This window comes from Malania oleifera, chromosome 2 (genome assembly GCF_029873635.1).
Source record: "Malania oleifera isolate guangnan ecotype guangnan chromosome 2, ASM2987363v1, whole genome shotgun sequence".
Classification (NCBI taxonomy): Eukaryota; Viridiplantae; Streptophyta; class Magnoliopsida; order Santalales; family Ximeniaceae; genus Malania; species Malania oleifera.
Genome location: NC_080418.1, coordinates 10,286,002 through 10,300,468, shown reverse-complemented (window position 1 = coordinate 10,300,468; position 14,467 = coordinate 10,286,002). Strand labels below are relative to the sequence as shown.

General features: G+C 36.6%; 1 protein-coding gene across 1 annotated transcript; it reads right to left on the bottom strand.

Annotated features, from left to right (window-relative positions):
- Window positions 1-1,594: 1,594 nt before the first annotated feature.
- Window positions 1,595-12,966, bottom strand: LOC131147625 (transcription initiation factor IIA large subunit-like). Its single transcript, XM_058097128.1, has 11 exons — window positions 12,481-12,966; window positions 12,043-12,207; window positions 11,804-11,953; window positions 11,576-11,633; window positions 11,446-11,504; window positions 11,101-11,226; window positions 4,666-4,818; window positions 2,576-2,639; window positions 2,312-2,472; window positions 2,088-2,171; window positions 1,595-1,955 (listed from the first exon to the last, which is right to left on the bottom strand). Exons 1-11 carry the CDS (start codon window positions 12,601-12,603, stop codon window positions 1,932-1,934), a joined length of 1,167 nt encoding a protein of 388 aa, XP_057953111.1. The 5' UTR covers window positions 12,604-12,966; the 3' UTR covers window positions 1,595-1,931.
- Window positions 12,967-14,467: the final 1,501 nt, after the last annotated feature.

The window sequence follows — 14,467 nt, the reverse complement described above, 5'->3', positions numbered from 1 at the left end:
TATATTTTCTCTTTATATCAAATACTATTTCAATAAAAAATTACTATATATGATTAAAAATTAAGAAAAAAGAATTTAATAAGGATGTGTAAAATTAAAATTGGGTTTAAATGACATAAAAACTTTGTTTAATTAAGAAAAATGTGCAATGCAAGAAACCACAAGAGGAAGAGCCAGAAAAAAGGGCAAAAAAGATGCCATGGGTTGCCGGCATTTGGTAACCCATCCTAATGCCCACTTAAAACTGCAGGAGAGAAGAAGAAGCTAATGTTAAATTATTAGTAGGGTAATTACCGGTTACCCCCATTCTAAACCTGTCCCGCCCCAGTAAGCGATCCACGCCCCAGTAGCAAATTATCACCGCACTCTCCTCTTTTCTCTCTTCTTCATTTCCTCCCAATTCTCACCTCACTCGCTCAGCTTCATCTATATATACATACGTACACCCCCTTCAACGCTTCTCTCTATTTTTGTATTTCCAACAATGGAGAAGAGTAAAAGGTTGAAACCTCCCACCAGGCTGCAAGAACATGCCCCGCCCAGTCTTTGCCTCCATCAGATCGTTTCCGGTCGGGATTTTGCTGCTGCCTCGCCTGCAGAGATGTCGCCCTGTGCAATTCCTCTGCTGTCTCCGCTGGCGTTGCCGCAGGACCCATTGCTGGAATCAGGAGAAGAAACGCAGTTATTTGGAAGTGGAAGTGATGAAGAGGGTGAGGATGCGAGTAGAGGGGCGGCAGTTGCAGCGGCTGCCTCGTCGGGTGGTGGCTGGCAACATCCGGCTATATTGGGATGGGCTGAACCACCATCTTCCCTGTTTAAGTTATTTCAATCCAAGTGTGTGCTTGTGAATACCGAGTAATGTTATTGCCTATTCCCCATCTTTGGAGGAACCATGCAAGATGCATAATTTTGTGGTTAGTTTTATGATGATTGGAACCCTCCCTGATTGCACTTTCTGTACCTTGTCACTGTTCATATGGTTTATTGTCAAGAAATAAATTATATGCATTACCTCCCTCTCCCTCCCTCCCTGGGATCTGCCTAATGCCCAACCTCATCCTTAGGACCTCTCTCCCTCCTTGGGATCTGCCCAATGCCCAACCTCATCCTTAGGACCTTAGCCTAGTTTACAGAAAAATGTGCCGCTTCTGTGCTACCAAGCTAATCCTAATATTTCATTCAACATGGAATTTATAAAAACAAACTTCAGTAAAACAACACAACAATCAGAAGGGCGATTTTAAGCCATAAACTGAAGCAACTGAACAAACTCCTCCCCCCCCCCCCCCCCTCCTCTTTTCTCACTGGGAAAATGGACTGGCAATGGCCAAGTACCAAACAAGAACTATAAGATATGCCTAGAAAGTGGTCTCACCATCACAATTCCATTCTCACCTCAGTCGAGTCAGCAGGAAAAGATAAATAAAAGCAAAAAAAACAAAGGCTACTTTCAGCATGAAGCTAGGTTCCCAAAAAGGAAAAACTAAAACCAAGAAAGCAATGCACCATTGCCTCTCAACTAAAAACATCTGGTAATATTGCTGAGTCCAACTCATGTTCATTAAAACGGAAAAGCTCCACAACCAAAAATATATAGGAACAAACAACGCAATTTGTTTGTAAATTAACCAAAAAGTCCAAGTATACAGGTAAACGGAATCATATATTCCATCGCTGAAAAAGTGAAGCTCAGTGACACTCGGAACAGCCATCCACTCTAAAGGCCGAAAAAGCTCTTCTGTTATGTACAACTGGCCAACCATCCAAACCCTTTTATCAAGAGGATCAACTATCTCCTCCAGTTCCCTCAAGTTTTCATTCGATTAACAATAAATTACGAAAAATTAAGATAACACCCAACCAAACACACATGGATTTGCTCTTCCAAAAACATAGCCAATTGTCAACAAATGAAATTTTTCGTTGCACAATCAGAAGTCAAACTCCCCGGTTGCCTGCAGAAGAAAGGCAGTCTTATGATCAGTACTCCAAAGATCAGAATAATGTGAGAATTATGGGAGCATAATGATTATCTAATTGGAGATCAAAGTGTAACAAAAGATTATATAAATTAATTTCCTAAATACCTTATTGAACAGAATGTCTTTATTGTTTATATGCATAATGCCATCCTTCAGTGTGCATTTCCACTTGCTCTTGGTACGTGTCACCTATTCAAACGCATTTTGTTAGAGATGCCATAGCTTGGATGGGAGGGTATAGCCAATTAGAGAAATAAGAATAAAAATAAGATAAAAATTGTAATTCAGTCAGTGCTGCAAGATAAACAAAAAGTAAAGAGTAAATTTACCTTGTCAAACTGAGCCAAAACTAAATGTTGTGTATTTAGCTCCTCCCCCTGGTCTATATCATCCAAGTCATCATCATCATTCTCATTCAAGGGAGGCTCATCATCATCATCATCTCCAACATCATTTTGAATACCAGCAGCAGGAGTGGCCACCGGAATGTCTAAAATTGTTCAACAGCCCCAACATCAGAGAGAGAAATTTGACAGCGCACCAATTTATCCATTCCAAAATGGATCATGCACTAACAAATCTATTCAAATTACCATTGGGAGCCGGTGTGTTGACAATGTTATAGTCTTCATTGACAACTCCTTGGTAATTATAAATCTTCAATGCACCAAAAAAAAAAAGAGCAAGTTAAGGTTAGAAAAAGCAACTGTGCTACTTATTGTTTATCTAAAAGGGGGAGCAAAAAAGCAACACTGGGATAGATATCCTGAAAGCTTGCTGAGCACAAATGCTCAACAATCAATATACTATGTGATGGAGGACCACCTGTACCCCCTAGGCCACCCATTCAGCACACCTATTTTAGGCGTAGGTTTAGGAAAGACTTCTTTGTATTTTTAGGGATTTTAGTATTTGTAATTATGTGTTTAGTTGGGTCCTATTTGTAAATATGTGTTAGTCGTACTAGTGGTATAAGTGCTGGACATGTAAGTTATTGTACAGTTATTGTTTTGCATCAGATTGCAGTTTCCCACTCTCTGTCTCTCTCTCTCGCAGGTTCTGCTATTCTTCTTCTTCTCCTTCTTCCTTCTATTATCCATCTTCTAATTCTGTCTCTCACCCCTGTTCTGTTCTGTATTCCTGCTGCTGCTGCTGCTTCTCTTCTTCTTCTTCCTCTTCTTATCTACTTCTTCTCCTCTTCTTCTTCTTATTCTAATTCTCACAATTCTACATATATATATATATATATATATATATATATATATATATATATATTCTAACATCTGTCCAACATCACTATGTAACTGGAATTTGAATAATATCAGCAATCACCCAAGATTCACCCAACAAAAGGATTTCTTTTTGCGGGGTTGGGGAGGGAGGGGGACATTTTTTTAAAGCCTTGTAAGCTAAAAGATGAAAAAAGAGACATGTATAGCACAATAAAACAGGCAACGATTCTGACGATAAAGAAAACAAAAAGAAGCACCTGTGGGAAAACAAACAAGGGCAACCACTAGAAATTACTTATATTACTCCAATAGAATCAGGATTGCTCTTCATAATCGAAGAACAGGAATTGACCCAAATAGCACATGCCAATAATTATGTACCTATAGCTGGAAACAACCCATTCTTAAACACATAAATGTCAATCTGGTAACAGCTCTACCCTCTCTGTCTGATAATACAACATATGACCAAGTTTTGAACCAAATAACATAGTTCCAGAAGTATGCTTTAACATATGCCATCAATATGTTCTATCAATGAGGCCTTCACTACTTAACCATCAATATGTGCCAACTTTCCCACTGAAAGGGAGTGCCAATGCATAGATTTAATAAATTGACCAGGCTTCAAAACACAGGGTAAGAGTGAGTACAGGCAGAAATAAATTTCACAGAATTGGTAACACCAACAAAAATTTATTAAAAAACAAACATAAGAGGAAGAAGGGTAAGAAGGAGAATGGCAAGAAATTTGCATTTATGGACGCACACATGCATGCACATGCAGCCACAAGTGCACACATGCAAAGAACTGAGATTGTCTTGTCACAATTACTTCAGTGGAACAGCAAATTCCCCTATGATAGCCACTCAATTCATTCTAAACATTTGAGAGCAGCAGTTATGGTAGCATATACCAAATACACTTCAAGCTAAATTTTGAAGTTGGAATTCCATATTGTTTTCAAAACCTTCATCATAATCTGAAGGAAAATATTTATAACTATTCCAAAACTTTTCTCCAGTAACTTCAAGGATCTGCCAGATCCTTGTTAAAATCAAAGTTAGGTTAGAGAACTTCTAGTTCTGTTGAGGCTCTGCGCAAGGAATCAGAGCGCAAAAATTTCATACTGCTTGGGTGTAGGTCCAACATCTACTTATCGTATGTTCCAACACTAAATCAACCTACTACTTGACATGCACCTTAAGCGTAGATGATTGCAGATACAAAAATCATCAAACAGATCTTTAGGATCAAACCAGCTGTTAATAGCCAGAAAAACATTGAAATCTAGTTCTCAGTTACTACACTAGGAGCATAAAATGCCCATCAAAAGCATAAACACCTGCAGCATAAATTACAAAGGTACCAGATTTTGGTGTATATGCTAGGATTTACACTAAAGCATGTATTGCATAGGAAGGACAAATATGCAAGGCTTGTAATTTACATTGGGTGTCGAGAGGACATCATCATAAGCATCAGGAATTGGCCCATCCAGCTGAGGAATGCTTGAAGATAATCCCATTGCTTGTGTAAACATCTCTCTGTTTGTTTTTGTGACCATGTCATGTTTACCTAGAGAATTGCTTCCCCGATTTACCTGAAACATAACCGTGTGATTATTCAAATAACTACATCACAGCATTTTAAAGGCATGCAATATACAAGAAAAGGAGACACCAGCATAAAAGGGTCCTGTTGCGTTTAATTTAAAACATAAATCCTCCATAATAAAATTCAGCAAATTAGAGAATAGTGTCATCAAGAAATATTCACATATTTTGCAATATGAGTTTGGAACAATAATTTGTCATCAATGACCTAGCATAGCCCAGAAAAAAATCAAATACAATAAAAAGAAGGTGATGGCATCGACATAATTTGGGAAAAAAAAACAAAAAACAAAACCAAACAAAGAAAAAGATCAATTTGGCCATGGAATTAACAATAACAAATTGGTCTTCACATCAGGATGTTGTCAAAGGATTAAGGTTATTGGCCAATCTCAGTAGTTGAAGAAAAAATTGATATAAGTCCTATTGCCATTCAAATGAACCAGCAAACTGCAGCTAAACATAGATTTTTAAGTACACATTAACTTCACATGTGTTTCTAAATCCTCCGTTTACCCTTTCATCCCCTACTTCCACAACAACAACAACAACAAGTCTTAAGTCCCACTAAGTGATGTTGGCTACATGAATCCTCAAACTTGAGAGCTATAAAATCCTTCCTCACTATCTCATCCCAAGTTATTTTAGGTCTACCCCTACCTTTTTTAAACCAGAAACAATCACTAACTCACTCCTCACAGGTTACTAGGTCTACGTTTCAAATGCTCAAACCATGCTGCCCCTCCCTTATATTGTCTTCAACCGGTGGTATGCCTAGTTTATTGCATATATGTTCCATTAAGTTATCTTTTAATGTAATCACTCATCCACCTAAATGTTCGCATTTCGGCAACTTTTACTTTTTGTAAATATTGTTTCTTAGTTGCCCAACATTCCAATCTATAAAGTATGGCCAGCCTTATAGCTGTCTTATGAAACTTTCCTTTTAATTTTAATGGTAATCTATGATCACACAACATACCCGACGCACTCCTCCACGTTACCCAACCTGCTTTAACTCTATATATTACATCCTTTTCAATTTCCCCTTCTCCTTGCATAATAGATCCAAGATATTGAAAGCTACTAATGCCATTAATTTCTTGATTATCAAGTTTAAAATTCTCTCCACTACTCTCCCTTACATTACTAAAATTACATTTCATACAGTCTCCAACTTATCCTAGAAGCTTTAGACTCTAAAATAATTCTCCAAAACTTTAACTTAGGATCCACAGCATTACAACTTTCATAAATCAAGACAATATCATCTGCAAACAACATACATCAAGGGATCTCATTTTGGATATTCCCAATGAGCTCATCAATTACTAAAGAAAAACATTAAGAACTTGAAGCCAAACCTTAATGTACACCTATTCTGAAAATTATCTAGATTCTCCTCCAATAGTCCTAACACTAGTCGTTACTATATCATACATACCCATAATGACGTTAGTATATCTACTGCATACTCCCTTCTTTTCTAAAATCCACCGAAGAACTTCCATAGTACTCTATCAGAGGCTTTCTCTAGGTCAATAAAGACCATATGGAAGTCCCTCTTCTTTTTCCTAAACTTTTCCTATAATCTTCTTAAAAAAATAATGGCTTATTTTTTTAATCTCCTAGTTATAAAACTACTTTGATTCTCTGAAACTCTCATTTCTAGTCTTACTTTTGGTTCAATAACCCTTTCCTATAGTTTCATTGTATGACTCATAATCTTAATTCCGCGATAGTGATCACAATTTTGAATATTGCCTCTATTTTTGTATAAAGGTATTAACGTGTTTTCGCTCCATTCCTTTGCATTTTTTCTTTGTTTTTATAATAGTGTTGAATAAATTAGTTAACCCTACACTTCCTTTATTCCCTAAACATTTCCAAACTTTAGTTCACATGTTATTTGGTCCTATAGATTTCTCACTTTTCATCTTTTTCAAAGCCATCTAAACTTTAAGGACTCTAATTTTGTGAATAAATCTCATATTTTTAGTCTTTTCCTCGTTTATCACTTCCAAACCCAAGCTTTTAGTTTGATTTTCATCAAACAACCAATGAAAGTATCTCTATCATCTCTATTTTATGTCTAATTCTTTGATTACGATAGTATCAATTTTGCCCTTACATATATTTTACATTACCTAAAGCTTTAAATTTTCTTTCTCTATCTCTAGCAAGTTCATAAATATCTCTTTCTCCTTCTTTTGTATCTAGTCTAGAATATAAAGTATCATAAGCTCTATATTTAGCTTCACTAATGGCCTTTGTTACATTTTTTTTCTCGCCTCTTTACACTTTTCAAGATTTTCTATATTTCTACAACCCTCATGTTGTATGCTAGTTTCCTTTTTTTCTTTACAACTTTTCGAAGATCTTGATCCCACCACCAGCTTTGTTAGCAATTCTATTCCACATAGTGTCGCATCTATCTTATCCTTATTTCACTAAATGTAATTTTTTCTTATGAATCTTATCACATATTTTCTCATCTTTCCACATGCTTCCATGCTAATATCATCAACTTGATAATGTACAAATATTTTTTAAGACATTTGCCATTCGCAATAGATCATTTTATGGGCAATACATATAAAATGACCAAGCAGACAAGATCAAAAAGTTATGGATAGAATAACCACACAAATAAACTACAATTAATGCTTATATGAGAAGCCACAAACAAGCAGAGCAACCAGCCACACCATAAATAAAATGGATGAAAAAAAATTGTTCAGTCAATGATAACCCACTTCATTGCAAGCCTGAGACTTCTTTGTGTACTCGGTATCTTTATACAGCTACATCAGTTTATGGAGCAAATCCTCAGTAATGGAAGAGAAGCCATGTGGGGAATGGGGGAAAAAAGGAAGAAAGATAAAGGAGATAAAAGCAAAGATTAACTCAATGATACACAGAAATTTCATTCTGACCAATTCAACTTACATGCCTGCAAAATATTTTTTGTTTTTAAAAAGTACTAAATTGTCGGACCCACCTTCCTAATAAATAAAATCCTATAATATACTGATAAAAAATTCTACAATGTACTTATTAATGACATAATGAAATGTTTAAAATTCCATGAGAATAAAAATTCCAAAAAATAATAAATAATAAAAACTCCAAATGCTTTAATAAATCAAACAGAAGTTGCCCATTCTCCACCATCACTGTTCATCAATAATGACATTATACAACTTTAATAAAAATTTTTGTATAAAAAAATATATAAGCAAAATGCTGTTAAGGCTATCCTTATATGACACTAATACTATGAATTGAAACTAATTTTCACCACTTTAGGCTTGTCCAAAGACTGGTGACCAGTTGGCACTATAACAATAAATGCCCTGGGAAAACAGGAAAAAGAGTACCTAAATCTTGCCAACCATACGCATTGGAGTGTTGGTCTGTGGCGAAACTGCCAAAGTGAACACTGCAATCACATGGTCGGTCAAAACAGAGGCAACAGTTGTGTCAAGCATGGCATAATCATAATTCTAATGATGATGGTCATAATGGAGGTGAATGCTAGGTTGTTTGTGGGATTTTTTTTAAAACTCAAACTTAAAAAAGATAATTATCATGGTTTGAGGCTGCAATCACATGAGCAGGATGGATACAGTGGGTAATTACTAGGATAAAAAGGCACAGCATCCGGACATTATCCACCCAAAATAATACATAAATAAACATAGGATTTATGCAGGATGGATTATGCTGGCGTCTCCACTACAGCAGATAAGGGCAGTATCTTCTGTTTTTCTTTTTTATTAGAGAGAAAAATCAAACCAACACGGGCAGCCAACAGCTCTGTAAATCCAAAAAGCACAACCCTTCGAAACAATCAGCTGCAAAAATTACTGTGGGCTCTACCATTCTATCACTAATGGACAACTTGGCCAACTATCATAAGAAGGACGCCATGGATGCTTTGGTTGCCATACATGCAAAAGGTAAAGCAGGAACCTAGGTCAGTGATGCAGGGAAACACCAACTAGAATTTCATTGTAAGAGGGGATAAGAAAATGCGATTAAGATCAAAATAGCCCAAGGGGCTGGACTTCTGGGGTCTAAATCCAGGGAAAAGAGAAAAACATATCCCCTAGGAATTTTTATATCAAAAAAATAAAAAAAAAACTAAACTTAAAAAGACAAACCTAGCTCTTAAAGTAGGTTTAATAATGTCCATGATAAAGAGAACTAAAAAAGACATAAAAGCTCCTAAATGTAACTCTGATACATTAATAATGACAGTTAGCCTGAATAGTGTCATTCTAGGCAATTGCTAAAGTGCTGAACACTAAAATAGAAAAATTCTCACTTCTGCTCCTGCAGTGGTCAAGCTACCCCAAAGCCCAAAATGTAATCTAAAGACTACACAAGCTTGCTAAGTTTTTTTCCCTCTTTCTTTTAGAAAAGTTTTAACCATGGTTATAGGCCCGATCTAGGTTAAGGTTAGCACAAGAATACACTAGTTTGACCTGTCCCAGTGCGCATGTACATACACAAGTGCACAAATATAGAGAGCAATATTGGTCTCGTAATTCCAGCACAACTCACAAGTACACATCAATCAGCATAAATTACTCATCAGAAACAATGACAATTAATTTTCACAATCAAAAATAAAGATTTTAAAAAAGGATTCAAAAACAAAGAAATGTAAGAAGGGAAGTATTCAACTATCGAGCTTGAGTGCAGAGAGAAAAGCAAATTCCCTCCTGGATGAAAGATGCATATAAATCAGTCAACTATTCTGTTCAAAAAAATTTGCAAAGATGAACAAAATGGAGAATGAATTAATGAAAGGAATTTATGAGTGCAATGTGACGCATAGACTTTGAGCAATAGGATTTCTAATTTAGAGGTAATCTGAACACGTGAAATTTAGGCCAGCCAATCTTCCAAGTATGGATCCTTTGAAGAAGATCAGTAGCAGGCAGGAATTTGGTAATATCAGTATGAGCTCAACCCAACATCCAATACTGTTGCACCCCTAATAAATCAACCATATAGTTAACAAAATCATTTCAGATTTCATCACTCATTAAACCAGGCAAGCATATCACTAGGAAGAAATAAAATCAAACTAGTCAGGACTTGCCTCACAAAACACTACCAGCTGCACTTGAGTTGCAGGAATTGGTATAAGGCTAGGAAGCCCTAAGTGCATCAACAACCCATCCTAAATAAAGCCCTTTCAGCTAGGCAGGAGACAGTTAAACGAAGTGCCTAAATGAATTTTGCAGGACTTCAAATATATTGGTTGTCTAAATGAGACTTCACATTTCTGCCCTTAATAAAGGGTAGCATTCATTTTCTTAAGAAGTGTTCTAAAATGAAACCATAGATGAATTGTGGGTTCGTTTATTATATATTATATTAGGATCATGTGTTTTTTGGTCCACATTATGTGCTCCATTAGACTGAAAATAAGTTCGACCTTAACAAGTTAACAACAAAATTAGCTAACCAAGAAAATAAAAAATAAAAAATGACAACAACTATTTGGGGTTGGGCACAAGAATTCTCTCCCCCAACTCAATTTAAGACCATTAATATTGCATTAGTCCATGTTCTTCTTGGCTGTCTCTCATCCCACTCTCTATGTCAATCAAGTTAATCTTCCATGTTGGCTCATAAATTCTCCATTAACATGTGACATGTCCAACCGACTTCAGACGCTTTTCCCTCATCTCATAAACAATTGGTGCTATCCCAGATCAAGGTTTGCGTCTGAAATTGAGGGCACAGTACCCCTATATTACATCAAAGGTCCATAGAGGACACGTGCATAGCTTAACCTCCATATTGGGAGAGACTGTTTCCTTGACTTTTAACATAACATGTGAGCTTCAGGTTTGGGTGTAAGACTCCTACTGATATAAATACTAACTGGATTTGGCTCATGACCTTGATCTCAAACCTTTTCTATATATGTATATTTGTATAAGTGGCATTTTGGAAGAATGGGTCCCACATATGTTTTTAGTGCAAAAATGACCACTCTGACAAAACTTGGATGCCCTATTCAAAAATTCATTCAAAAAAAAAATGAAAAGAGAAGTAATTTTGTTGTCATTAGGTTGGTATTTTCTGTTACCCAGCAAGTTGGTGCAATGTTATAATATTATTTCAAATAGAAATTATAATTCTTCTTCACAGGGGCAAGCCAACACTGTAAATATTTATATAGTAAATGAAGATAACAAATTTATAATAACAAATGTGGCAAAGTAAATCATAAATAAAATAGGAACCTCCACTTGAAAAACCTCGGCAGCATCTCCAGCTCCATCCTGCTGGGGGATATTATAACCTCCCGTTTGATATTGTGAAGCAAAATCCTCGCGTTTTCGCTTTCCAGGAGGAGGCATGAAGAAGTCCTGGATTTTTCTCCCAAGTTTAGATCCATAAACTATAATAAGCTTCAGTTGTAACACTATCTCATTGTTTGGACTTTCAAGATGGGAAAATCAGTCCTAGGCTAACAAAAAGGGACATATAATCCTTAGGCATGCATAATTCTCCAATTCTGTGTTTTTCTAAAACAGAAACCTAAGCATCACTCTGCAAACGCATCATGAACAAAGGGCAAAAATTACCTGCGTCAGAGGTTGATGAGATGCCCCTCTGTCAACCTCTTCTCGCCCTTCCACATATGCTACAGAAGACTGCATCAATTATTACATATCTCTTGAGGATGAAACTTTACTTTTTAACCATTAATCTTACCAACATTAACATCAACGCTGAGGGGGGGCCTCTGACTCATCCAAGGAGAGGGAGGTTGCTGCAAGAACAAGCAGAGAGTACTGTCACTAGAAAATTTTTCCTGTTGCATAGAACTTGCAGAACAAAAATAACCTGCATAAGCCTAAAGAGGAGAAGAGGACACAGAAAATTCACAATAATTATCCCTCAAACAAAATGGTGGCAACTGGCAAGTCTGCTGCTGTTTACCATGTATGGGCTAGGTCTTCCCGCTTTCATCTCAGTAGCGCTGCTACTGTCATTTGCTGGAGAGTAATCACTGGGTCCAGTGGGGATGTTATAGGTAGAGTTGTCCCCTGCTCCCGGCAATGGTGTTTGAATGGGAGTTTGTAATGGCGTCTGCATTTAAGAACCCACAACCAAATCAAGGACAAATAACTAAAATAAACAGTGGAATTCAAAAATTACGTTAACTTTGAGGAACTCACTGGAGGAAAAAGTATCTCAGCTGTGGGGGTTTCGTATTCCTCAGTGCCTTCATACGGCACATTAAGATCGCCAACAGGAGTAGCGCCAGGTGCAGACTTGGGCGCAGAGGACCTCTCAATGGGACCGCAAATGACACCAACTTGCATCATCTTCATTTCCCACATCTATAAATCAGCATAAATTTAATAAGATCAGCAACTGTAATAAACATCCTTTTTGTTGTTGTATTACCACAACAAATGAAACCCCTAATATCACCGAGTCCAAAAACCCTAGAACTAATCAGATCAGAAAGACGCATCAATCTCATCCGCCAAACATTCAATAAGCCGAGCAAAAAACAACCATCTCGGAAGAATCAAACCTTAATTGATCGAAATTCATAAAAGAAACAACAATATCCACAAAAAAAATCAATAAAGCCACAGAAAAATTACTCCTTGAAGCTCGGTGAGAGCGGCCTCGCCGGGACCGCCATCGTTGACGAACTCATCCCGGACCTTGCTGATAACATCTTCGATGACGTGGATGTAGACAGCACTCGTCGTCGAAGTCGCCATGTCCGAAGCTCCGCCTATGTGGCTTCAATATTCGCCGCGGGGGGACGAAGAATTGAAGCGAATCGCAGATCTCGGAGGGCTTCGGAGGAGGCGAATCAGGCGAAGACGCGGCGGCGAACCACCATAGATGGGAGGTTCGCGAGGAGAGGAGCGGGGGTTTAAGCGGGGGAGCAAATCAGATGTAGAGAGAGAGAGAGAGAGAGAGAGAGAGAGAGAAGGGAGCGAGAAGGGGGCGGACGAGAAAAGGAGAATAAAGAGTGGAATATAAATAGGTTTGCATCCGATTATAAGCATGGGGCCACGTGTCAAAATCTGCAGGCTCGGCGTTCCTGCGACCGTTCCAGGAAAGGCCTTCGGATTGAGGAGCTTTGATGCTCTTTACTCTTTAAATAATAACATGGTTAACACAGGACACCACACACGCCAGTTCGCCCTTAGCTCCTTTTTTACTATTTTGCCCTTCATCTTTTTTCTTTTCTTTTCTTTTCTTTTTCGGGAGAGGAAATGTGGCCGGATGGTTGGGCTTGGGCCGTGCCAAAGCCCGGCCCAATACTGCCATGTATTTTTTTTTTTTTAAATCTATTTGTTGGATAATGTTTAATGTTTTGTCAAAATAGAGTACTTTGCTTTTTGCAGTGAATTATGGAGATTTTAATTCACTAGTGTATTTGTTGTATAGTTTTTATTTTGCTTTTCTTTTTAGGTACTTTAGTTTATCTTTTGACCCAATAAAAGATAACCCTCCGATCTTCGTGTTTTGAAAAAATTACAATTTTTTTAATATTTATTTATATGAATATTTATTAGTCGCTGAACAGTTAGAATTTATAGAATATTTATTATTAATTTCAACCTAGTCTAAAATACCTTTTTACTTTAGTTACTTTTATAGTCAAGTAAGTGTCCCCACACAAGAAGATTTATGTTGAATTGAATTTGGTCATCATTGCTATGAAAATGACCAAAGGCACAGTAAAACATTCTTAAAGTTTGAAGCGTACAAGTAAATCAAAAGATCTTGAATCTACTATGAAGTGATGAACATTTCTACAACAGGTACTTCATAATTGGATGTGATCCTATGAGCTAGGAATTGACAGCGTACCAAAGGAAAAATCTACCCAATTGCAATGTTAAGCAACCAAACTTTTTATGAAAATAATAAGTCATAGCTTTGGGTTTCATCACGAGTTAATCTTGTTCAAGGTCATATGCATACTTATCACTGCTAGTCTTGTGCTTGTCTGGTAGGGAACCATCGTGTAACTAATAGCATAAAGTTTACTATTCAAGCATAGTAACAACTCCATCAAAAAAGAGAGGGTGACTCTTTGCTTATAGTGATGTTTCCTTGTACCAGAGTTAGATTTGTATTAAAAAAGAAAATAATATAAAATAAAATAAAACTCTTTTTGGGAGGGTAATGCTCATTAATCTTTGTACAACTTGCTAATTATCATAAATGTGTTTAGTCCACTTGCATCACTCACTCTGGCATAATATTTCACAAGTATGAAGTATTCACCCCTTGACAAATTCTTTTATAAGTAGGTAATTTGTTTCATTCATGCTTCTATTTCAATTATAACCATAGGCTTATGTACGCAATTTGAAATAAAGGAACTGATCAAACCCCATTTAGTCTATAAACAAATAATTTATATTGAATATTTAAAATCATAGTACGATTATATATGGCTTTCCACTAATAATACATTAAGTCTACATTTAGTTCACTTGAACTTTTCAAAACCTAGAGGCAATAATTTTGGTTGTATCGTATTTTGTTTGCCGTGTCTTACATTTTATTAAATCAAACTTTTATATTACATTTGCTTCAGGGAATGACTACTCTTCATAATAA